Source organism: Plodia interpunctella, chromosome 25, assembly GCF_027563975.2.
Source record: "Plodia interpunctella isolate USDA-ARS_2022_Savannah chromosome 25, ilPloInte3.2, whole genome shotgun sequence".
Taxonomy (NCBI): Eukaryota; Metazoa; Arthropoda; class Insecta; order Lepidoptera; family Pyralidae; genus Plodia; species Plodia interpunctella.
Window position 1 is genome coordinate 2,097,647 of NC_071318.1, and position 27,190 is coordinate 2,124,836.

General features: G+C 36.4%; 1 protein-coding gene across 8 annotated transcripts in view; it reads right to left on the reverse strand.

Moving 5' to 3' along the window:
• Nucleotides 1–2,865: 2,865 nt before the first annotated feature.
• The window catches only part of LOC128680714 (plectin-like), a 45,173-nt gene continuing 20,848 nt past the window's right edge, over nt 2,866–27,190 (reverse strand). Inside the window, exons 4-21 of one of the 8 annotated variants that reach the window (XM_053764045.1) lie at nt 26,591–26,646; nt 25,074–25,337; nt 23,744–23,911; nt 22,514–22,660; nt 19,417–20,162; nt 18,780–18,990; nt 17,459–17,611; nt 15,093–15,281; nt 14,522–14,661; nt 12,229–14,398; nt 10,431–10,697; nt 9,904–10,109; nt 9,195–9,258; nt 7,403–8,068; nt 6,772–6,932; nt 6,040–6,187; nt 5,551–5,682; nt 2,866–5,195 (exon numbers count right to left, since the gene is read on the reverse strand). In XM_053764045.1, coding sequence (XP_053620020.1) covers nt 5,166–5,195; nt 5,551–5,682; nt 6,040–6,187; nt 6,772–6,932; nt 7,403–8,068; nt 9,195–9,258; nt 9,904–10,109; nt 10,431–10,697; nt 12,229–14,398; nt 14,522–14,661; nt 15,093–15,281; nt 17,459–17,611; nt 18,780–18,990; nt 19,417–20,162; nt 22,514–22,660; nt 23,744–23,911; nt 25,074–25,337; nt 26,591–26,646 — 5,918 coding nt within the window. In that variant the 3' untranslated portion in view covers nt 2,866–5,165. Of the gene's footprint in view, nt 5,196–5,550; nt 5,683–6,039; nt 6,188–6,771; nt 6,933–7,402; nt 8,069–8,110; nt 8,745–9,194; nt 9,259–9,903; nt 10,110–10,430; nt 10,698–12,228; nt 14,399–14,521; nt 14,662–15,092; nt 15,282–17,458; nt 17,612–18,779; nt 18,991–19,416; nt 20,163–22,513; nt 22,673–23,743; nt 23,912–25,073; nt 25,338–26,590; nt 26,647–27,190 lie in introns of those variants that run through there. The other 7 variants (XM_053764044.1, XM_053764046.1, XM_053764043.1 and 4 more) reach the window with 7 other exon arrangements.

Here is a 27,190-nt window from a genome sequence, read left to right on the forward strand (position 1 = left end):
ATTCTTTCTCATCTAAGAACAACTGATTACTTGTCTTCACAGCAGTGGTCGTTCCAAAATGTAGCATTGTAGTTATCAAGGATACAAACTGCTAGAATTCAGTTTAAAACTTGACGTGAAAAAACTGTGAAGGTCTAATTTCTAAAAATATGCTTTTACTTTGACTTATGTAAATAGTATAGATATAATGTGTAAGTTTTATTTATTTATTTTTTGTGAGATGAAACCAGGCTCTCCGTTTAAATTAGTATACCCATAGCCGATGAAACATGTACAATTAAGATTTCTTTTAACACCACATTGTAAATAATGTAAACTCTTTTTTTGCAAATAAATTATCTTTGTCTTCTTATTTGCAAACCGTCCGGGCCCAGGGTCCGTTAACTATTTTGTCCTCCACTTTGCATGGTCTTCGCCATCCTTAGGTACTCGTATCACTTACCATCATCACTTAATGCAGGTTCAGGATTAACTGATCTGCATCGCAAATTCGTACCATCAAGTTATTTTTTAACACTAGTGCGGTTCATTTCAGGTTCCTAAATTGAACTGCCATGCATTTGAATCGTTCCGTAAAAGTTGATGGTAGGCCTGCAGACCTATGTTACTTATATTATCATTGACAAAATCGAGTGTCTAATGCACCGTCTATAATTGAACTCTATACAAAGCAGATCGAAATGCGATTATACCTATTGTTTTTTTTTTTATAACATTTTAAACAATTGTTAATTTGATCAAATTGCATAATTATAGTTTTAGGATATTTTATAACTTAGATTAGAAAAATGCGGTAGATTTTTTTATACTACTAAGCAGGCAAACAGGCATGCGGCCCACCTGATGGTAAGTGGTCACCGCAGACTATGGATTTTGTGGCCTAGGATCTATTGCTTTAGTATCCTGCCTCTCTCACCATTCAAAGCGGAACACTCTGATAATAATTTTCGTTTTATTTAAGTAAGTATTAAAATGTTCCAAGTAATTTGTTTTTGTGTTGCATTCAAGACTGGGACGCCATTAGGAGCCCGGGGATAGCGTAAAAATAAAGTTCATAATGTTGTCCGGGTCGGTACTGGTAGGTACCTATCTAATTATTACGCAAACAGCTCCATTTTTTTTAAACATTTGTCTCCGGAAAAGCAGGCAGCGTCACGGTCTGATGATAGTATTATTCTATTCAACGTGGAATATACAAAAGGTACAAACAAAAGGTGTTATGGTATTGTAAAATCTATTTAAAAATTATTAAGTACTAGAGATTACTGTTGAAACTTAATCGAATGTTGTTGATTTACAGTTGTTAATTTAAATAAATATTTTATTATGATTTTTACAACCACATATATATAATTATCTGTCTGGCCTGATGCCGATGATTAGGTAGATGCTTTTAGCATAAGTCCACATTTTTCGTGAAATAATGTTTAAATAAATGTAGATATTCTGTAGGAAAGCTTTTCAAAAAGTAAGTAAGATGAAAAACATATTCGCATTTCTTAATAATAAAGGTTATTTTATTATCTCTATTTCCCATATAGCACCAACCTGTGTACCATAGACAACGCTCGGCGGATCTGAACGGGTCACACTCACACCTGTTTCCGGCGCCACTTCCGCCACTGACCTTTTGGGTCAGACCGGAAATTTTATTTTTATACGAACAATGTTTTTCATAATTAGTAAGGTATGTTTTTTATTGACTGAATCTGAATCAGGTTTAATTTCGTGATAACGAAACTGATGCAAAATTACGCTCGGATTTTGTTCGAAATTTTAGCAAAATTTTCCACAAAATTTGTTTGTTTCAATGTCGTATTGAGAATTATATTGTTTCATTGCTAAACAAGAATAGCTGCTGTATCAAAGTTGTCAAACATTTGGAGAACACAGAAATGAAACAAAAGTTTAGTAAACTTTCGTAAGATAGCGCCCTCTGCCGGCAAGGAGCGAAAGCATTACTGCTTCTTTAGTGCTTTTCATGGCATTTTTACTATTCGACGCAAGGTGGCGTTGTACTTATAATTTTCTCTCAATGGATTCATCACGATCATAAACGATAACGGATTCAAATAAATATGATGGGGAGCGGCCAGATTGCTCCGTCGTCCTCCGTTGTTTTGACGTCCCATTGCTCGGTCGTGCTACGTTGCGACCACAGAGTTCGTTGTGTTGTGACTAAGACTAGGTACGTTGGTTTTCTATAGGGTTGACCATGGAATTAGTAGGTCGCATTACTTATTAAATCCATGGATTTGACACTGATAGCGTTGACGTACGGCGAAACTTCAATTTCTACTTTGTCTTGCGTTGTCTGTCGACTGACGTCAAAATTACGGAGCACGACTGAACAATGGGGCATGGCTCACGCAGGAAAGTTTCGACTGTCATGCCAGCTATACATTGCGGTAAACAAAAGCTCTCATACACGCTGCAATGTTCGTGTATTCGCGTCGGCACCTGTCTTGAGCATGGAATTAGAAGGTACTCCCTACAACGTAGTACCCACTATTACCATGGCTTTGAGTTCGGCGATAGTGTAGCCGGAGAGCTCTCTATCTCATCTGAACACTATGGCACCAGTCACCACAGCTTGAAAAATAGATCTTAAAATTCTTGAAGTACCCGCTGTGGTTTCTTGACAGGCCGCCTGATGTCAACCATTTTTGGAAATGCTGTTGTTACCTAACACGTTGTTGATGTTGAAGTAAACCTCATTCGACGTCCATACCGTATCTTGAGATTATAGAGATTACTACAAATTCTGTTAGGAGGATATGGGATGGTCCGATTCTAGGGCGGGAACCACACGCCTCAGGGAGCAACAACTCACTTAATATTAAGTAAATAAAACAAACTGTACAGTTTCGTATATGAAGATATTATATTTTCAAAGAACATGTATTTATATTCTCAGCATTTAATAATCCCGGTCAACGTGACAAACAAACCCACAGTTACACCGTTATAATATTATGTAACAAGTAACTAATATTACTTTAATACCATAATAATTATTGTGACCTCCGACAACACTACGTCGAATCCATACAAATACAATACGAAATACCACGGCGTGACGTCACGGAAAAATACAGATAAAAATTAAAATCAACGAGAAATATCTATATATTTTTTTAATTTGACGTCACGCCGCGCGCCTTTTCTAGACATCCTGGCTACATACAATACGAACTACCATCAGCGTTTTTGTGTATAAAAAAGCCGTTAATTGCCAACACTCTAGTGTATAAATTCAACATAGACAATTGTTATATTTCATTGACAAGAGAAGAAGGACAACGGTTTCGCCACGTATCACTTTTATAATCGGTGATTGGTAATTTACTAAGAAGTGAAAATTTAAATATTTAGCCATACTATTAAGTTTGCAATAGTGTTTTTTAAACTTTGAACGCGCTTTGAACACATAACTACATAAATTATATTAACAGGACTAGCACGAACCTTTTTTGATTTAATGTTGCTGCGTTTCAACGACCTTGTTTGTAGTCATAGTCTGGCTTCGACCACGGCGACTACAAGTTCGTTGAAACGTCAGCAACTTTAAATAAAAAAAGTCCTGTTAATATAATTTATGTAGGTAGTAAGTTTGATTCAGCCTGATTTATTGCAAATAAACCTTGAAGTATAATGAATAGTATTTTGTCGTATAAGTGATTTTATCTAGCCAGAGCGTAACCTGAATCGATATACAACTGAAACGTCAATCTAAACACCAATTACAAGAGCAATGTGGCTTTAGGCATGGGGTTATAAGACCATTGTCCCTTAAAAATTACAAGAAAAAAATGTTCGATGTGTCTATGGGCGATGATCCAATTTATGAAATTGGGCTTCATTAAAAAACAATTGCTTAAAACAGCAACAAGCGTGGTAAAAATGTGGCTTAACTAAATACTTAACTAGACGTATAAATTATTTTATTAATAACGTGGGAAGTTAAAAATATATTACGTTTTTATTTTTCACAAATTGGATATCGTATTGTTCTCTATTTTATCACAAAATACAATACTGTTGTAAATACGTTATAAAAAGCTCACAATAACTGCATAATGCTTCAGTGGGTAGTTTTAAAATAGCTGCCGTAACGGAAGTTAAATTGCAATTTGCTTCATTCTATCGTCAGCAGTCGTCGGGGAAGGACGTGTCTCCCTCGCATTCTGTTCTCGCTCAACAAATTAGCTCATTTAAATTACTTAGAATGTAAGGCAGTGATTTGTAATTGTACAAGCGTTTCAAAATTGTCCATTAATGAATTACAATCATCTAAGGACAGTTTAGGAGCTATGATATGCCAGCCGTCCGTTTTGTCGCCATTTTTGTGCATGATATGTTTTGGAAAACATTCGAATTCCTGATAGCTTTGAAAGGCAAACAATTTTACTATATTCCCTAGATTATTACAATTAACTAGCTATTGATTTAATTGCATCTAACATGTATAAATAAATTTTAACATCTTTGTACTAACGTAAAATAAATTCTAAACGGGAGAGCTATGACTTACATAGCGAAAAGGTAGACCTATTCTATAGATATATTGACGGTGTACTTACAATATTAGGACAAACAATAAATTTATGATAAATAATTTCAATATAATTTTTCTTTAAATAGATTTGACTAGAGATAAAAATAGACACCGAGCATTGTTTAACTAGAGTATTGGTAAGATTAAAATTATTGCTTTAATAGGTATACATTTTTGTTAACAAGTGCAAGAATTAGTATGAGTAGAGATAATAATAAATAATTGGTTCCATCGATTCAGTTAAAAAAATATCATTCACCTAGATTCAATTTGGAGACCTCAGTCTTAAATAAAGGGCAACCCTCAACTTTAGGGATTTGAAAAAAGAAAACGATAAAAATAAAACAAAACAATTTATTTTTACAGAATTAATAAAAAAAAGTCTTTGGTCTTATGGCACGATTCTAAATTTAAATTTATTAAAGAAGAAACACGTTCAGAATTCGGAAATTGCAAGCGGGCGAATTTTTTTTGTAATAAAACTCTGACTTATAAATGCTGGAGTGAAAAGCAATGATGTTGGTAAGGTAGCGGGTGATATGGTGACAAGTGCGGAAATGAGGCTAAGGCCACAAACACATTTAGGTTTTGACTTAGCTTTTTGGCGTCAGAGCACTGTTGCGGGGATGTCCTCCTCCTGCAATTTATGATGAGTAAATGAATACTTTAAATTTTAAAAACAACAAAATGTTTGAAAAATAAAACTTCCATTATTATTTAATTCCAATAACACATTCTAAAAGCTTGTTAAAAATAATTCGTTATGAAACACACATTCAAAAACTATTAACTTATTGAATTTGCGATCCACACGCGAAAAAATTCAGGTTAGAAAACTTCACACAAAATTTCTAAACGAATTTGAATTCGCCTAACTGGCTAGTTAGATTTTTTGTTTTATTGCTTAATTCTGTTATAACTTTTAGCGTTCCAAATTCGAACAATGACGACTCGCCAAGCCACCCACATTCTCTATAGACTGATATTTATACCCAAACAATTACATTATCGTCGCAGACGGCTATGACGTTGTCGGCCAATGTGAGGTCCACGGGGATTGTACACTCTCCTTGCTTTTTGGGCTCCTGGTACACGTCCCTCTGCAGCTCCACTAGCCGCTCGTTCTGATTGAAAAAACAACGCTAAATTTAGTAAATGTCGGACATTTTAAAGCCAAACGTGTATAGGTAAATTGGCCATATTTTCAAAATTTTTGCACGTGAGCTTGCGTGACATTTATTTTGGATGCTGTTTCAAAGGGGTTTAAAAGGATCAAATAAACAAGAAATAATTAACAAGCAAGAAATTAAAAACCTTATTAAGTGTTATAAATGAGGGCTCTTAGTTGGCAACATCGGGTATTTATCAACCAATCACGTTCATTCGATTGGTATAACAATGACAAAGAGATGTAGGTCATCAAAAACCATTTTCTACTCTATAAAAACAGACGGCAAGAAAAGTCTCATAAAAATAATTACCTCAAGTTTAAGCCTATTGAGCAGTTTGTCTCTCTCTTCCTTCAGCGCGTCGCATCGTGCCGTCTCGCTCTCATCCAGCACTCCCTTTATCTCCAACTCTGCTATGTGCGAGTCTTTCTCACTGATAGATGATTCTAAGATGTCTTGTCTGGAAGTTAGAGAAGTTTTTCTTTATTATTCATGTAAACTTGAACATTTATTACTAACTGTATGTACATGTACATAGTTAGGTATATAATATGACATGGTAAAGACGTAACCGCCGTCAGCGTTGACGATACAGTCAGGGTTGTCACAAAAAATTAAAGACATGCTATGTATCAGTAAATTAAATTTATTTTTCAAAAGTAGCACAACCCGGAATACTGGTCTGATAAAGGATCTCAAAAGATAATTCCAATCAGAGACGGTAGGATAGGATTATTAGTTACAGTAACCTAAACAGAATTACCAAGAGGACATAAACATATAAGCAATATATTTTTAGATCGTTTCAAATCGCTGGGTTTACACCCAACATTTTCCCAGTTTCACCCGAAACAGTCTACATCGCTCCGCTTCTGTAGGTACTGAGCTAACTCGACTAAGCAACAGCACAGACTCCGCACGCAGAAATGTCACAGACAATCAAGTCTCCATCTCCTAGATGGGTTTGCGGCCGACTTTTTGGGAGGAACCTGAAAAATTACTAGGAGTAAACCCATCTATACCTAATAGGCCCTTGTTACTTACATAGAATGCGATAATTGCCGCAATATGTTATCTCTCTTCACTTGACAGTCTCGCAACGCATCTTCCAGCTGCTTGAAGCGCTTTAGCATCGCTGAACACGTCTCGCAATTCAGCGCCGAAGCGTTTTGCAACGATCTGATACGCTGCTCCATCTTTTTCATCTGCAATTTTAAAATTGGGTCTTCTGTAGTCTCTCATTATAGCTTCGTTGGATCCCTGTCCATGGTTCTTAGTTCATTCCATTAGAATCCCATTTCTTTTTCATATTAGTAATTATAAAATCTTAGGTTGTTGTTGAGAATATCAACAAAATGAACAGAAACAGCTGTTTATTGAAGTCAAAACTGAAATAAGTCAGATGCCTGCACATAGCTTAAAATTATAGTGAAATAGTTTTTAATCTTTCATGAAACCTTCCCGTTGCCAATGTCAGTAAAATTAAAGCACAGATATAAGAACATTACATTGAAGTGTTCTTATATATCTGTGAATTACAGTGCCTACTCATTTTTCCATCCATATCTGGTACGCTCTCTACATTTGGCAACTAAGTTCTTTCTGTTTATGGCCTACTGCTGGGCAAAATCTACCCAAAATAATAAATAAAATAGTTAAAATTGATTAAGCTTACCTTTTTCAAAGTTTCGATTCGCCTCTGTTCTTCCTCATAGAAAACCTTCTCACGTTCAGCAGCAATCAGGATTGATTCTTTAAGAGCCTCTTCCAACTCTTGTATTCTTTTATCTTTAAATTCAACCGGCACTAATATTCTTTTATTAACAATCTGTTCCAGTTCGTTTATCCTCTCATCTTTACTTCTTACCACAGCCAGAAGTTGTTCAAACTCAGCAATATTATTATTTTCTCTCAAAGCATCTTCTAAAATTGATATACATCTCTGCTGTTCTATTATTTTGGAATTCTTTATTGACATTTCTTTCGATAAGTCGGATATTTTTCTTGATAGTTTTCCGAACGTTGCCTCTGGCCGTTCCTCCATAAGGTCAATATCATTATGGCTCCTGCTAAACCTGCATTTGTCAAGCCTATCCACTACCTTACCACTCTTCTGTAATTCAAAAAAGCTTTTGCTTCTCTGTATATTTGAAATTTCAGGATTGTTAGAAATTTTAAGCACTTCAGATAATATTAGTGACGATTCGTTCAGTTCTATCTCTAAATCAATTAGTTTCATTTTTTTCTCTTCTAGTTTTGATTGTAATTCGTTTATCTCTTTCCGTGACATTTTATGTCTCTCTACAGCTGCTATTTCGTTCTCTTTCGCTCGGCTCAGTTCCTACATGACAGGGGATTGAAAAATGGAAATAAAGAAAAATTAAAAAAAATTAAATTGTATTCCGTTTTTTACTTCAACAACAAAAATTTTCAACAATATAAACTCAAAAATAACTCGAGAAAGGTCAACATAGATTTTTACTTTAATTAATAGATTGATATTTCGCATATAACAAGATAAGCTGGTTAATGGTTAACATCGAACTATGTGGACTTACTTCCTCTAACTAGATACATATTCACTTAACAGTTTTACACATTTTTTTATTACTTAAAAATAATTCCGGCTGAACACGATTATTTTTTTAGACATCACTTAAATGTACCGCTAAACTAATTTAGTTGTGTGTTGGTTACAAGTTAAAACTGAATCGGTTTAAATACCAGGATATCATGAATCAACAAGAGATGAAGAGTGTATTATTATCTGAACACTTTCATTAATATATTCGATATAAATATCAATAACATTACTTAATAAGAAGTTGCGTAAAGCTTATTCGTGATATTGATCGAAAGACGTGGATCTGAGTCATCGCTTACGGAATTCGATTTTTTTTTGTAAATATTCGACTTTTAAAGAAAATGTTAAATAAAAAAGAGCAAAGGAATAAATGACAGTCTTGATGCGAAGGACTAACTTAGAAAAAGCTTTTGAGGAAGCCAGCTGGCCCGGCCTGCGTGAAACAAAACATTAGTTTGGTTAGTAAAATAGTCGTTGTTAATTAGTTAGCAATTAGGTAGTAGTGAATCATTCTCGTCATTTGTTAATGGAATTCTGATATTAGATTTTTTTGTTGATATTAGATTTTATTGACATTGATATTAGATTTTTTTATTCAACCGAAGTAAATCATCAGCACACGTGATATAGTTTGAAATTAACGAGGAATTAATTGAAAAATCTAAATATACAAATGATGAAAATGATTTTTGTTAAAGAATCACCTTTTAGAACTGTTAAAAGAAAATACAATTTTTGATCGAAAATGAAATTGTAAGTATATTTAGTGTGACATTTTGAACTGTAAGGATTGTTAATAAAATTAGTATATTATTACTTTGTTAATGATACCAAAAATGGTGGATTGATCGTCAATGAGTAAAAGCAAATGAATAGTAGGTACCTCTTCTCTTTGTGCTTGTGCTTGTTGCTGACTTTTCAGTTTGGCTTGAAGGTTTCTCACAGACCTGAATTGAGACAAAAATACAATATCCAAATCAAAAAACAAAAATACAATATCAAATCATTGAGACAAAAATACAATATACGACGATATAAACATTGCTGGCAACAAGCTATGGTTAGGTTTGCGCCCAACTTTTTGGGAAGAAACTAAGAAAATACAGGGCTACAGGGCGGATACCCATCTCTGGGCCTGTAGCCTGGGCTACAGTTTGACGTAGATAAAAGGACGCCTATACCCAGCAGTGGATCACAGAGAACTGTAAATAATGATGAAAATGACACTGATTGATTTAACACAGAAGTAAGTTCGAAATTTAGTTTAAATGACACTAAATTAACGATGTTTTCTAACATATATAAAAAATCATGGTCAAAGATAAAACATTCAAGACGCAGGTCAGTTTAAAAAAGATCATACTATTACATATTGACTTAACTAGGGAACGAACCCGGGATCTCCAATGTAGTTGGCAGGATTACTATTAAGTTAGAGAGGTGGAGTTACAGCTACGATGAGTGATTACTGCGAGTGGCGTGATTTATTTTACGTCGACGTTATATTAATTTACTATTATCAATAGTCTTTTCTCTTTCCAATATTATTCCAGTGCTAATTTTGACAATTTTTTTCCTTCATTACTACTTACTGTTGCAGATCCATAATCTGCTTCTCCTTCTGCGCCTGCTCTTCTTGTGACATCTGCACCAACTGTAACAGTCTCTCTGTCTCCGCTGTGAGCCGCTTCGCCTCTTCTTTGCTCTGCTCCATCTGCTGTTTCAGCTGTTCTGCTTCCTTCTGAGAATCTGTCAGTTTGCGGTTCAGGTCAGTCACCGCTGCTGTGCTTCCGCCGGCCTGTAATGTGGCAGATTATATATTTTTAGATTACTTGTACCCAAAAGAAAAGAAAGGTAAAAGCGATAAAAGATAATGAGGAGTGGAAGTTTCTGTGGCGTTTAAATGATAACCTTATAAGCATTAATTGACTGTGATTTTATGATCGACCACAGTGCGAAGAAAGAATGGCACAATATTCTGATTTATTGATGCACAAAATACTAAAATCTATGTTTTGCTATTATTTATTTTTTAACAAAATTTATTTTTTCTTTAAAATGTATTATTTATTTTTTCTTTAAAAAGTATATCTATCAACATTACGATTTTCGCACGTACCTTCCTCAAAGATGCTTCCATTTGGTCCATTTGCTCTTTCCTCTTCTTTAACTGTCGATCTAATTCCGTCAGCGACTTCTCCTTCTCCTCCACGTCTTTCCTCTTGTTTTCAAAAGTTCTTCTCTGCTCTTCGAAGTGTCTCCTCGCGTCTTCCAACTTCTTAAATTCTTCTTGCAACTGGCGTTTAGCATGGGCTGTGTCTTCCCCAGCTTTTGCGTTCTGAGCGCCAGCCGACTGAAGTTTCTTGTTCGCTTCGTGAAGATCGAGCTGTTAGTACAAAATGGCAGGTTAAAAAAATGTTTGCGATAAATTAAGTAGGTAAATTTCTTAAGATCAAGACGAATAATTTTCAACGAAAATATGATGTGAGATAAATAATATCAAGTAATAGTTCATTTTGCATGATCAAACTGTGAACTATTGTAATAGTGTAGTATGATATTTTGATTTTGATATATAAGTATTTCAAAGGAATCATGTGCACTGTCAAGTATATTATGCCCTTTTTTGTGACTTCTTAAAGCACGATTCGTCTTGATCCAGAGTGAAAGTAATTAATGATTTATTTAAGTCAACAAATTACTGAATCGTAATAGCAAGATTTATTTACAATACAGAAGCTCGATGAAGCTAATAGAAAAATATTAATTTACTCGTAATTTACGAAGCAAACTTTGTACACAAAACATCGCAACACATTTTATTTTCAGGCTAAAGAATTTATAGACAACATTTTGATATAAGTATAAACTATTCTTATAACGACAAAAATGACGCAAATATACACAAAACAGTAGCAGATGCGGCTGAAAAAGAGAAATAATTAACAACTTTGATGTACACGAAGCAAAAGGCAAGCCTGCACCTAACATTTCTATCTCTGAACTTTTAATTACTGCATTCCAACTATTTTCTCTATTATAGATGTCAAAAAAGAATATGTTCAAATGCATGATGACAAAAAATTTAAAAAATATATATTCCACTTTTGTTAATTTTATTGTACTAATGATGTCTATTTGTCCTTCGATGGATATTTTCATTCAATTAGGAATCTATTGTGGTGGAGATCAGAACTATAGGTGCAAGATGCTCTGTTAAAATACAACATTCATGTTTATCTCGACGATAACACTGCGATGATGATACTAAATAAAATTAATGCGAATTGTAAAGTGGGGTTGGAGGATGGCCCGTGGCTGTGGGAGGCATGCTACTATACAACAACAATGATGACCGGCAATGATGAATTTAAATAAAAACATGTATGAACATTTAAATCAAAACATCTACTCGATAACACCGGTGCGATGACTAAGCAGACAATATTCACGACTTTATTTGCGATTCAATCGAGTTTCATCGACTTCTTTAGTCAAATGGTGAAATTTAATGTGATTTTTTTAGAGAATATTTATTTGATGTTGAAAGTTTGACAGGTTTCCTCTATAGCAAACATTAATAAATTATACGTAGCATATAACACGGATTCAATAAAAATATACAAGTTGTGTAATTATTATAAGTGCATGGAAATTGTTGCTTTTTGAATCTATCAGGCGTTATCCTGAACATACACATATACATAAGTTACAAACATTTTTTTAACAACAGCTAAGTAAAGCTGCAGCATGTGCCGTGACGCAGTGTCACTGGGCACATATTAGGGACAGATATGACATTTTTAATGTATGGACTATATCCGACATAAATTATTATTATTATTTGTTCAAAACTCGATTCAACCACGCATCGCCGTCCCGTCAGCCGCTCGAGTGCTGGCGATCCTCCAACTGACCTGGCTCTTCTCCAATTCTTGGACCAGCATCTCCAGCTGAGCCTGGCAGCGCTCGCGCTCGGTGGCCAGCGCGCGCGCCTCCGCCTGAGCCGCTTCGAGCTGCTTCTGAACTTCCCGTACGTCGGACGGGCCCCGCGCTTGAAGCTGATGTAATTGCTGTTGTTGAGCGTGGAACTGTTTCTCCACGCTTTGCAAACGCTGTTGACATTCAGACAAAGCTTTTTCCGCAGCGATAGCTTTTGTTTTCTCAGCTTCCACTGCGGCACGCCATTTCTCAATCTCTCCGACTTTCTTCGCTTCTTGCTCTGCCTTCTCAGCTCGCTGTCTAATAGTATCCCTTTCTTTAGAAACCACTTGGACTTGTTGCTGTAGTTTAGCGATCTCCCTGTCACGAGTTTCAAGGACGGTTTTAGTGCCACGTTCGGAATCCTGAGCCATTTTCCTCTGTTCTTCTTTCAATCGACGCACTTCTTCACGCTGCTTTTGCAGTTCAGCCTCTGACGCGTTTAGTTCTCTCTGAAAGTTCACTAACATATCTTGGGACTTTTCTAATTGAGCTACTAGTTGGTCACGTTCGATGGTCAATTGTTTTGTATCCGATTCTAACTTTACTATCTGCTTTTCAATAGCATCTGCTTGTTTGTCCCTTTGTTCTAATATTGAGGCCATCTTTTCTCTGTCCCGCACTGACTGAGCTAGTTCCTGCTGTAATTTAACTAACGTTTCTTGTGTTCGGTGGTCCAACGTCCTTTGTTGCTGTTCAATATTGCGTCTCGTATTCTGAATTTCTGCTCTTAATGCATCTCTCTCTTGCTCTATCTGTCTCATTTCTAGTATAGTACGTTCAAGGCGCTCGTGCATTCTACCCAATTCGTTCGTCATTCTTTCGTATTCTACTCGAGTTGTTTCATTGGTTTCTTGATATTTGGCAAGATGTATCTGAGACTTCTCAAGCTCCTTGGCTAAACGACCTGCTTCCATTTCCGTCGAGTCTCTAGCTTGTATTGCTTTTTCCAATTTGTCTCGGAGACGTTCGATTTCTAATCTATCTTCAGTCCTAGCTTTATCACCTGCAACTGCTTGTAACTTCATCCTTTCAATTTGCTGCAATTCACCCTTGAGTCTCTCATTATCCTTATCCAGCTGTTCTGAACGCAATTTAAGTTTCTCACATCGGTCCCTGAACTTCTCGCACTCAATATGAGCCCGTTCAAGATCAGTTCTTTGTTTCTCCAACGCCCCACTTAATTTAGTCACTTCGCTCTTTGACAATTCTAACTGTATATTCAGTTCGTGTAGCTTCGTTTCTGCTTGGTCCTTCTCAGCCTGCAGACGTTGAATGTCTGTTTGAGCTACTTCGTATCTTTCACGTTGCTTGTCTAACTCTGCCTGCATTCGAGTTAATTCGTTGGTCCATTTATCCTGTTCGAATTGGTATTTACCTCGTAGGCCTTCGACACGTTCTAGTTCTGACCGGAGACGGGAAACTTCTTCATCAGCTTTCCGCGCTCGCTCCAACTCAAGCGTAGTCTTCTCTAACCTCGCGCGAAGACGCTCCACTTCCAATTTAGTCCTCTCATGCTCCTCTTTAGTATCATGATACTTTCCGTAGCGTGCTGCATACCTCTCAGCTTCTTCCCTCGCACCACTTGCATCTTGCTTAACTTTGTCTAACTCGGCTTGTACTCTTCTAAGTTCAGAAGCAACTTTGTCATGTTTGTCATACATTTTCTCGAGTTCAATTTGTACTCTGGCCATTTCTTCTTGGGTCTTTTCATTAGAGGCTTGTGCTTTGCCACACTGAGTCATAGCACGATCATATTCGAATTGAAGTCTTTCATTATCCGCTACTAACTTCTCTTTCTCTGCTTGCAACCGCCTAAGTTCGATCTGGCTCTTTTCGTATCGCTCCCTAACCATTTCGATGTCAACGTTAAGCCTATCCATGTCTTCTTTAGCTTTTTCTTCCTGTTCTTTAGTCCTGCCTAATTGCAAAGAAGCTCTATCATACATTTCTTGCAACCTAGATAGTTCATCTTGCAATTTCCTCTGGTCGTCTCTGAATTTCGTGGCTAAATGTGAATGTTTCTCCAGTTCCAATTCAAGGCGATCTTTATCTGCTTCTAAAATGTCTATCTTGTTTTGCAGACGATATATTTCATTTTGAGATCTGGAAAAGAGAAAACACAACTTAGCGTGCAATTACAAGTTACAGGTTTAAGGTTTACAGTTTGGTTTCTACCACACACGCACATCGCCACCAACACAAGACGACATTGAGAACAAAGTGTACCTATCATACTTTTCGAGCATTTTCTCGTATTCTTTGTGCGCCGTCTCTTTCTCTTCGATCGTCTTCTGCGAGGAGTACAGTGCCTTGTCGAGTTTCTCCTTCATGATTTCCAATTCTGTTAGGGCGTCATCTCGTTCCATCTGTAAAAATAATTTATGTTGTAGTACTGACAAATATGAATATTTAATAATATATCATAATAGAAAAATAATGCTTTTCTATTCCTAAGTTCTAAAACATTGTATGTTGCAACATGTCTATATATCTCATATTCATCATACTGTATTAACTTAATAAATTTGTGGCGTTTATTATTGAGCTCAGCAGAATCATTTGAGATCCTCAAATTATTATTTAAAGATTTTCTATCAACTGCCTAGCAAATACATCAATATGACGTCATATTATGACAATACACTTACAGTCATCTTGTACGTCTATGATGATGAACGGCTGACAACTAGAGACGCCGAACACCATGCTAAGTGGAGAAGAAAAAAGTAGGAAAACGCACCCTGGGCTCCGACGCTTAAGGAGTACCGGGAAAACGCTCAGGTAAATTGAGACTTACAGTCAGTTTCTGGTGTTGCTGATGCGCCTTCTCCCACCGCTCTCTAAGGACATCCAGCTCAGTGGCAGCACTGTCGCGGTCACGAGCTGCTCTGTTAGCAGCTGCGGCGGCTGCTTCCGCTCGCTCGCGGCAGCTGGCGGCATCGGCCAGTGCTGCGTCCCGCTCTTTCTGGATACGGGCTACGAGAGCCTGGAAAGAAAAAAAGAAGATGGTTGAACTAAAATTTTGAAATCAGTTAACATATTTTTACGGTCAACGTGTCGTGTTCAGTGATGAGTTTAGAGGAAGTCTCTTTTAAGAACTGAAAAGAATCCCAAGAACTGCTGCTTTTTTGGTTGAAATAATCATACTATGTAGATAGGGAAAGAAGAAAAGGGTTCACACTTGATACGTGGTACTACGTAAATTATACGTACCTCTTGCGGAGGTACCTATGCATAATTAAATTATTTTTAAAAGAATATAATTTTTCTACTGATTCTAAAACATTCCAATGAAAACATGAACTAACATTAATTTACTAAAGCTCTTTTTTCCACAATGGATTAAGTAAAATTCATAACTATTCCATTTATATGCTGAAGTTGTTAAATATTTGATGCGAACTATATTGTCTGGATAGAATGTTCGGTTTAGTCGAGTGTATTCTGGTTTATACCGGTTCGATCTAGTTTTATTTCAAGACAAACGAGGTATTATTTTTATAGCGGCAACATTGCAATCGATACTTATTTGACGCCCGTGTTGCTAATCCTGACTACGAATTACATCTTATACTTAAAAACTTTTTTAAACAACACAAGTTAAAACATATAATCTCATAAATTCATAGTTGGCCACCTAAACCTTTCTCAGGAGTATCATCACACTATCTATTAGTGAAAGCCGCATGAAAATCGGTGCAGTAGTTTTTAAATTTATTGCGAACAGACAGACGTAGCAGGACTTTGCTTTATAATATAAAAAAATGAGTAGAATAAATTAAATATGGTACCTATTATTGTGTACTACAAGAATTGGCAACCCTACTTGGTAAGAGTTTCGTTTGAGTAAATAAATCACAGTACTAAATAAATCGCATAAATAGGCGATTCGACCAAACGACGCCGTCGCGCCGCCCTGTATGAGTAGACATGTATTTGATAAATTATTTTATTGTTTTTTGAGGTTAGAAGTACAATTTTAAAAAAGTCAATGACGTTTTACTATTTTTCGCTGGATCTTTGTGTCACACTGGCAATTAAGTTTCATATTTTTTTATTATTTATAAAATTGTAACTAGGGATTTGGCGAATTTAAGGGGCCCCCTGCCGGATGCCGTTTACTAATTCACAAACAAGCCACATAAACTGTTTGAACGGGTATAAATATGATAAATTATACATCTAAATCTTCTTCAGGAATCACACTATCTATTGGTGAAAATCACATGAAAATCCGTGCAGTAGTTTTAAAGATTATAGCGAATAGACAGACGCGGCAGAGGGCTTTGTTTAAACGATTCTGATGCGTACCAATTTGGTAAATACAATTTGAATATGAATAAATTAAATATACAATTTTATACAAAAGTGGCTTGTGGCTCTCGCCCTAGAAGACCACTCCATATCCTCCCGCGGATATCGTATGAGGCGACTATGGGATAAAAGTAAAAATTAGGAAATCACGTACTTACCTAATTAAACTGATTAAGAATCAATTTGTATTTGGTTATTTAACTTAATTTAAATACCTACACGCATTTTTTACACGTCAAATGGTCCAACATGCTTGTTTTATATCCCAATAACCCTCAATCTTGGCACAATGACTGTAAATATAACCAGGGCGCCGCTCCGTCTAGCCGCCTCTCTCATCTCAGACGTTAAAAATGTAGGTTAACACAAAATTGTGTCGTCTGTAAAACTTTTGTCGTTACTAAAATAACAGTACGAGATAGTGTAGTTAAAGTGACGATGCGATTAATAAATTTTTCTACTATTTTAAAATCTTCCAAAACATATATCAGGAAATATATAAAAAAACGTTTTTTTTGTCTCAATTAAGTAAAAACTATTTGAAGTTATATTTGATTATTGTTCATTGTGTGAATGTATTTAATTTATACCTACATTGTATTTTATACACGGGCAACTACCGTATTAGCAGTAACTTGCGAAGATGAAAAAATAGAGAGAAATTAGAAGATATTTTTATCTTAGGTATTTTAAATTGAGTACATTTAAAAAAATATTTTTTTTCCTTTGTTTAGTTGCACTTTATGGTACCACCTTGCTATCTATGTTTGGTCTAATGGTTGACTGAGCATGAACATATATTTTTTTGTAATTTTGTGCAATAAAGTTCTTAAATACATAAATATTTACCTGTGCTTTGTCATGCTTGTCTCGGTATCTGTCGACGTCCAACTGAGCTGTGTCTCTCTCTTTCTGTAGCCGAGCAGCCTGGCCCAGGGCCTTGTCCAGTTGCGATTGGAGGGACTCGAAATCATAGGCCTGCTTCTCGCGGTCTACTTGCAGCTGTGAAGAAAATTACACTTTAGCCATTGTTTTTATAGATCTCAAACCATAGATGGACAAATCACCCAGATTGAGGATTAAGGATGCGGACTTCTTGTCACCATATTTTATCTATGGAATGAGTAGGTACTCCGTAATCATGAAATTAATAGGTACTCCGTGGAGTACCTACTGATTCTATGATTTTATCTTATTAGTCTATGACACGTATTCTTCAGTCTAATAAATTCGAGACTTGTATAATATAGATAAACATCTAAAAATCAGGTCAATCTGATAAAGATCATGTTCTTAATTCAGCGGGGATCGAACCCTATCAGTGTGACCGGCATGTCGACTATTGGATTACAGAGATCAATCAATGACATATTAGTTAATAAATATACTAAGTACTTCTTTGTGTCAAGTTAAACTGAAAGTATTTCTCGCGTTTGGTTCGGCCCCAGAATAAATGGACGTGAATTCCTTACGAGGTGATTAAAGGACACAATATAGCTTTGGCAAATGATAGGCAACAACAGTATTCCCAAAAGATGGCTCGCGTCAGGCAGCTACTTAGGATTAGGTTACTTCTGGCTGGCTTAATTGTAATGCCTTACAATTCCGCAACCGAGAATGAGAGAGAGAGAAAGAGAGACAAGGGAGGTAGCAAACCTTTGTTCTTTCATGGGTTTAATGATCGGAAAAGTAGGAACAATAGACATATCTATCATATATCATCTATCATTCCTTTGGCTCAACGAATATTATGAATATTATGAATCAGATCGCACTAAACTTCCAGAATGACTTCCAAGAAACTCGCAGGGTCGTTTCTGAGAAATGTTACAAGAATGCAAATAAAACATTCATTAACGTTGTTCCTGCAAAGGACAAAAATATTTCCTATAAACAGAGAAATTTATCGTGAACGATATAATTACCTACATAAATTGATTTTAGATTACATTTGTGCTAGGTAGTATAAAATTCACCTATTATATGATGTACATGAGGTGGTCGATCATAAATACTATACATGAGTCAGATTCGTATACAAACTCGAAGATTCAAACCTGGGACCTGGGTCAACAAGCGTCTTTACCACCACCACCGCTTCAAAGATTACTTGCTCATAGGCTACTTTATCCTAAAAATAAACCACCTATGCCTGAAAATTTGTGAGTACCTTTCTGTTCTCAGCGGCAGCCTTATCCAGCTTCTCTTGCAGCTTATCGATCTCCGAATGAGCGGAGTCTAGGGACGCTTGCAGTTTGTCTTGCTGCAGCTGAGCCTTGCCCAGGGTAGCTTGGGTCCGCTCGAGTTCTTCACGAGCTTTGTCTAGCTCGGCTACAGCTTTGTCTCGCTCGGAGTGTAAGCGGCTTATTGATGATTGGATTCTGGGCGGAATACATAAATATATATAGAGAGACATTTTGAATATCATGCCAGAAAATACCGGCAAAACTACGGGTGAAAATTTATAAGGGATACACTAACTCAACGATATTCGATAAGAAATACATAGTACCTATAGGTGTGTAGACCCTGGGCAATCTGATGAGTTTCCCTTGTGACCTGACCGGGGTTGTGATTACTTGCCTTGGCCATAATCAGGCCATATGGTCATAAAATATTAGTCGGAAAAAGCTGGTAGAATACAAAAAGTTCTACAAACCATCATTTGAATAGAAATAAAAAAATATTTAGAAATAACAAAATATGTTTTTGTATTTAAACGGAAGAGAAGAGAACTGTTATTATTATAATGAAAGTTAAGTTACTCGTTATGAACTGTGAAAATGAGGTGGAAACTACAAACTTACCGATCATATTCTTCCTTCAAGCTATCCTGTTCAGTTTGTGCATTTTCAAGTTTGGCTTTCAACCTGTACACTTCTCCCTGAGACTTTTCAAGTTTATCCTGAAGGGCACTGTTCTCGGAATGGGCCCTTTCCGCATCTGCCTGAGTGACTCTCAACTCTGCCTGAGCCCTTCTCAACTCTGCAGCCGACTTATCTGCTTTTTCTTGAACACGATCTAACTCTTGAGAAGTGGTCAAAGTGCTTCTACCAAACGTTGTCTGCGATCTTTCAAGCTCGTGCTTCAACCTTTCATTCTCCAGCTCAAGTCTAGCTAAACGTTGTTTCGCTGCTTCCCAATCAGCTCCAGATCTTCCTACTTCACTTGCTGCTTTATCCAACTCCGCTTTAGACTTCCCTAATTCTGACTGAGAGCTCTCTAGTTTCGCTTCAAGTCTATCTTTCTCAGCTTGTGCTCTTTCAAGTCTCGCCCCAAGTTTTTCAACCTCACTCTCTAACGCGTGTAGTTTCATTTTATATTCAGCTATCTCCCGTTCGTGTAGCTCCCGTTCTTCATTCTTTTCATGTTCGGCTCTGTCTCTTTGCTCTCTTAATTGTTGGATTTGCTTTTCTTTATCTCCGATTACTTCTTCGAGGGAAGAAAGTGCGCCTTCAGAGGAACAATGGTGGGCTTGCATAGCGTTCAGTCGGGCTCTAGCCATGTCCACTTGATTATCTTTTTCTTTCAAAAGGTCTTCGAGGTTTTCAATCTGTAACCGACGGATCAAATCAAATCATTTCAAAATAGACTTTTACAGGCACTTTTTCACGAAAAACTTCATATTATATATAGTGATTTCTCAAATTGCTACAAACACTGGCTGTGGACAACTTCAACAATAATTTTTAACATGCTAAGCTTAATAAAATTAAAACAAAAAAGAAACAAATAAATGAACATACCTTGAACTAAAAAGGTCAGAAACAAACAAAACTCCACGGACAAAGGAAAAATAAATGAATCTGGCTTAGAGCACTACATTGGCAATGACTAGCCAAACTAATTAGTTAGGAGTACCGACGAGGAAACCAACTTCGCTATCGTGACTTCGCCAGCTTAACCAATTAATTTATTACTGCGCCGTTTTTACTTTAACTTAAATGATACAATTTATATATTTAAAAAGATATTTCGAGAATATATACTTATAATTTTATTATATCATTTGCAAAATGTAATATCATCAAAAGTATCTTAATTAAATTTGAATTTAAATTACATAGCCGACAGATTGTATAAAATGAATGTAGTAGTTTTTATAACATGAGTACTACATTTATTTACGTTACTGGGCACAATATTTAACTATTTACAATAATTATACATACCTTCTTTATTTCCCAGAGTCTCGCCCAGTGACCACGGACCTTTGTAACAAGGTCCGAAACGTGTGGGAAATAAAAAAGGTATGTGCGCGTTTAATACCTGTCGTTTAATACATAATTATGCAACGCGAAAGTTTAAAAGTGTTTACAATAATTTGATTCTTTTAAAGGCCAATTAAGCAATTTTTATCTGTTTCTATCTATGGGCTACGCTCAACATATGTAACACTGCGGCACTCTCTCATTCGTTTGATGTTCAGCACATGAATATAATGGCATATCCATCCAGATACAAATGAATGAACAATTATCACAGATGTCAGTCGCAATCTGTGCTTTTTCATTTCAAAAGTAGCTGGTACTACATAAATAAATATACTTACTATAAATAGATACTTAATCACTTTTTTCCAAGAACTTTGATAGATATTTATCACATACTTAGATGTTGCTCGGGGATCGCTCCCGTGGGAATTTTGAGATAAAATATAGCCTATAGCAATGTTGGATAATGTACCTTTCTATTATATAATTTTTTAAATCGGTTCGATAATTTCGGAGATTACCCACGTCAAACATACAAACTCACGAACGCTTACCTCTTTATAATAATAGTGTAGGTAGACTTGTATGTTTTATCTGTTTTATTTTATCGTACGCAAATATGTTATCCTTTGGGGTATCCTTTAATATGTTATCTATGGATAGGTCTTCAAAAATGATATTCAGGTTTCTAATATAATTTTATTCTAAACTGAATAGTTTGCGCGAGATACACTTCCAAAGTGGTAAAATGACCTCCCCCCCCTGTAACTTCTAAAATAAGAGAATGATAAAAGTAAAAAAAATATATGATGTACATTACATATAAACTTCCACCGTTAAATTGTTTTTTTTTTATATATACGTCATATAATATCGTAAACCGCAATTTACCAACATTTAGGTACCTAATTATAATGTTGGCCGCATTTTTTAATATTTGTTTTCCAGCCAGTAACATAAGTTCTTGAAAATACCTACAAGCGGGTTCTCCGTAATGGAATAAGTCAAATAAATAAATAAACATATATAATAAAATATAAATAATTGTATTTACAAAGAAAAACAAACTAATAATAAACATCTAAAAACAATTCTTAACGCTATAACTATTTTTATTACGTAAGATAATCTGTTGGGAATAAATACTGATGACAAAAATATACAAGCATTATATAGTGGCTCTATAAAATTATGATTACGCAGTCTTAAATTAATGAGATGAGTCAATGACCCTTCAAATAACTTAGTAGAGGATACAGAATAGACTGACATGAATTATATCAATGCTATGACGAAGTTTGTGTGCTTACGAGCATTACAACTTTTGGCATTATAAATTTAGCATAAGAAAAACAGTCTTTTCATCACTCTTGTCTCACGATTCCATCGAAATTATTTTATATACTTACATTTACTTACTATTATTTAAATAATTACAGTACTGTTAGTTAAAAATTGAACAAGTCCTTTTTAGCCAGATGGAATGTAAAATTAAAATCGAACTATTCATTGGTTCATTTAAAAGACCAGAAACAAAAAACAATCTTAAAACTTAATTTAGCATTCAAGCAACAACGTACAATAAAAAGAAAACATCAAAATATAATAAAACTTAACAAAATAATACTATTTCTCTTTTTCATCTGCACTTTGCCAAAATATTCCTTACGCCCTTCCCCACAAGGTTTACCTTTCTCTGCAGCACGTTGATCTTCCTATCCTTGATCTCCGAGTGATCTCTGAGCTCTGCCAACTCATGCACAGCTGTTAACGCAGCGGCAGTTTTCTTCTCCACTATCCTACTTTTCTCATCTAAACGGGCCTTTAGCTCTTCAACCTGGTGAGCAAACTGAAGTTAGTTATCATTATTATCGGTTTGTACAACTCTGAATCACTACTTTCTAGATCTAGTTACATGTTTTAGTTGAGATTTGTGTCTTTGTGATTATGATATAGATTTAAAACTGTTAAAACTGTTTATATCAAACAGTTTTTTTATCAGTCAGACATTGTATAATGTTGCAAAATTTTGTCGACAAATCTACCAAATTGCCATTTAGAATTCTGTGGGAGTAATTTCTATGTAGCCCAAAAATATTTCACAAACTTAGTGCTCAACGCATAAGGCATAAAACGTTCCCAAGGTTTTGATTGCTGAAATGATTGATAAAATATCTCATCGAAAACATGAAACTATAGCAATATATGTAAATTCACATTATTTATATAACATAAACAATAATAATCAGCCTTGCATCTACAGTTGACAGAAAAGGGGTTAAAAGCAACGAATTAATTTTGAAACTCATAATGTGAATCTATCTACAGGCATTTTAGTTTCATTTAACATATAAATTAAGTACACTTTTTTCTTCTAAAATTTTTATCTGGCTTAGTAGATAGCCAGGACGCAGAACAACAAAATTGAACGGGAGAAATCAGATTTAAGCATAGCTAAATTTTCCTACACAACCATTCCTCTACAATCTAACGCAACCGTCGATGGTTGTTGCCGGCTTACCATCAAGTGGGCTGAATGTTTAGACGACAACTAGAACATAAAACCAATCGTAAGAGGCTATATTTTTGAGAATATCTAAATTTTAGGAGTAAGTTTAGATTTGAAATGATATGGACTTTTTCTGATCGCTTTTTACGCTTTCTTTTCAGATATCCTAACCTAATTCTGTTGAAAATAAGATTAAGCTAAATTAGATCAACCTACTTAGTTTGTTTTAGTTTTTTATTTACTTGGTAGCTCTGTATCTGTACCAGCTAATCAATATTAGAAGGCAAGGTATCTAAATCGAAAATACAGTTGTTATATTATATTTCTTAGCTTTCTTCTTGAATAGATCACTATTTTGAATAAATAGCACTGGAATTACGCACTATGTCTATAAACTTATAGGTAACTTACGTCGGTCTGTAGCATGCTGTAGTGTTCTTCCTTCGCGCAGAGTGACTCCTTCAGGACGGCTATGTGTCTCTGGTAATCCTGATGCTGTTCTTCCAGGGCCTTCATCTTCGCAGCCATCGCCAGGATCTCCTGGTCGCGCCGCTGAATCTCCAACCGGAACTCGTCCAACTGAACATCATTCCACCATCCATCCCAAAGTCGGTATAGAATTAGATCAGTCCAAACATTAGAACGATTCCAACAATAAAAAAGAAACTATCTACTTAGGCAAAAGTGATGGCGAAAATGATATTGATGTCAAAAATTTAATCTACGTTAATAATGATCTCCAGAGTGATGTTAGTACCGTTAGGAAAGCGTATAGCTTACGTATTTAATATAAAATGGTTTACATACGAAATGTTCCAACTTATTCGTATGAATAAATTTACAGTGGCATGGAAGACATTCCGACATTCTTACTCACGCTCACTTCATCCGCATGCATTACAGTTTACACGAAATTCTTCAACGTCTTAATGTTAATAGTACCGAATGAACCAAATCGACAATAACAATGGACACATATCGCTGGAAAACTTTCTATGCTAAATACTAAAATGGTTAGACTGGAGTCATGAGCGTCGGTAGAAAGTTTTCCAGCTCTCGATATCTAAGAGTACCAAAAGTTGGACAGAAACATCGTCGATGCACGGGCGCCTATGTTGTGATACATTTACTACCGTTACTGTGAGAAGACGGATGAGACATGGGTCTACATGAGTTGGGTCGTGATGAGCTAACTATATGACGGGTGGACCAAGCTCAACGGATGACTTGAACACACCGAAAGCACAACATGATCAAATAATAAAACTTGAAGGATACAAGAAACGTACTCGAAGGTTTCATTCGATGCATACGACCTCAACAGTCTTTATTTAAAACAGTCTATAATTCATCAAATTTGGTGTCAACGTAATCAATCTCACATGTTTCATCTAACCATACAATTACATCTAATCTAAGGCCCTATTTAACAAAAATATTAAAATCGACATCTTTCAAGAATATAATTCCTCTTATTCTTATTTTAATAAAAATAGCTTTAACAACGAACAAGTTTACACAAAAATATTACGAGTCAACATTCGGCGACGATTCGGCTAAGGTCGGACTTAAAGCGAGAAATTGACACGGTAACTCGTAGACGGAGTCACAGAGTGGTGGCACTATAGTAGGGCGAGAGGCGCGCGTGGGGGGCGCGCAGGGCGGGGCGGGGGGCGCGCGCGGGCGGCGCGCTCGTGCGCCCGTCCTTCATCACTCGCACGTCGTTCAGCAGAAAACTTACTTGTCTCTTGAAGGGAGGTTCAGCTTTATCGAAAAGCGAGGTGTGCGAGGGCGCTAGCGAGGGCGGCGGCGGCGACACGAGCGCGGCCAGCTCGCCTTCGAGCAACGCGACCTGGCGCTCCAGCGTGGCGATGCGCGCTTCCTTGGTCTCCAGCACGGCGGTGAGCGTGGCGCCCGCGGAGCCGCCGGGCAGCCCCGCCGCCGCGAGCGCGCGCTCCAGCTGCGTCTGCAGCGCCCGCAGCGTGTCCGCCGTCGCCTTGAGCTCCTGCCAGTCACGAAGACGGTCAGCCGCCGCCGCCGCCCGCCGCCGCCGACGGCGGCACGCAACATACAACCTACCTACAACAGGCGACGCGTCTCGTCCACGCCTCGCTGGGGCTGCTTCTGGAGACCGCCTCCCGCCAATTTACGCTCGCTGAGGTTACGAGCGGAACGGCCATCGAGACTTCAGGGTATATTATTTGAACACCATCTCTTGAAAGCTTAAAATTAATGGGCATGATCGAGTGGTTTATCAGTTCACTGACCGGTCACCAAGGTTTGATTTTCGCTTTGAAATCAACGCTTTGGTTGATCAAGCTTTACAACATAGAAGAAATTTAGCCTCGCATAATTGAAATATTTGAATTACACACCCTGAGTTTAATAGAGATCGATTTGGCCACGCTGTGGTAACTCCGCGGTAAATTGTTGGGACGCGGGCTCCAGATATACGCGATCCTATCGAACGATCCTTGAAATCATGACGTCAATGAAGAGAGATCGTCGCGAACGCATCCCCAGTTGAAGGCGGTAAAAAGAAAATTTTGCATCTAAAATGATTGCTCAACTGAATGTCCAATAACAAAATACGAGACGGTCTTGACTAAGGTTGTGGGGACATGATGAGCGGCTAAACATGCAATGTCGTGATCATTGTGTCGTGTCGTAGAATTTTGGTGTTTGGCCGAATCAGATTTTTAAATTTTTGACAAATTTCCAATCGAATTTCGTTTGTCTCGGTACGTGAGTAAAGGGGAAGTAAGAAAATAGAGAAGTGCTTTTGGGAGTCAAGCTCGATAGTGTAAGAGAGGCTGAAGACCGTGGAGTGGAAGCAAGAGTTACAGACGTGGAGGCAAATGTCGGTAAACACATAAGGCATCACGACAGTCACATTCGGCTTAATTCAAATGAATGAAATGAAACTATTTAGATCAGCTCTAACAGAAACAGTGACGATGATGAAGGTATCACAAAATAAAACGCCCATGTGGTTTATAGCTAGTAATATAAGGAAGCAAAGTGACGTGCAACTACCACGACTACGAGTGTAGGAGACGTTACGATCTACGAAAAAGATTCCAATATTTTTCGGTAACTTAGTGAGTAGATTTTGACTTCTATTACTATTCCCCTTAACTGTAATGTTTATGCAATTTTTTAGACCTTTAAGTAGATATTCTTATTGAAATCTTTGTAACATAACATGCGACTTAACATATTATTATTCATGAAACATATAATCATTGCGATAATTACCTGTTTTTGCGCCATTGCCTGCATCTGTTGGAACATTTGCCTCTCTTCTTCTTTACCTGAAAGAAATCTAGGTTTTATTTTCTCCAATTTATATATCAATATCGTCTAATTTATTGGACTAAATCCGAAAGCCGAATTTATTTAGCTCTTTGCTTTTGCTACTTAATGCCATAAAATATGACAATGGTATTAATTAACGTGAATAAGTTTTGTGAATAAATTAAACTTAACTTTTCAGTTTTGATTGATAACTAAATAGTTTAGTTGTATAATAAATTTTATTGAACTACTTCATTATTTCACTGGTCAAATACACCAGATCCAGGTTTAGTTTGATATTAAGTACCTACGTATACTATCGTATGGGGCAAGTAACATCAATATTATAAAATTACTTATTAATAATAATTAAAACTTTGAAATTAAATTTGGTAATTTGAAAAGTTTTATTGAATTTTATAGCTCATGTGAAATTTACCAAAGCTGTTAAACCACTTTCTACTAATTTTCTAAATTTAATTTTCTTAACAAATAAACAATGCATCCTCAACGGCGCGTTGAATGAAACAAGATCTCTATGACGACTATAAAAGCTTGTGT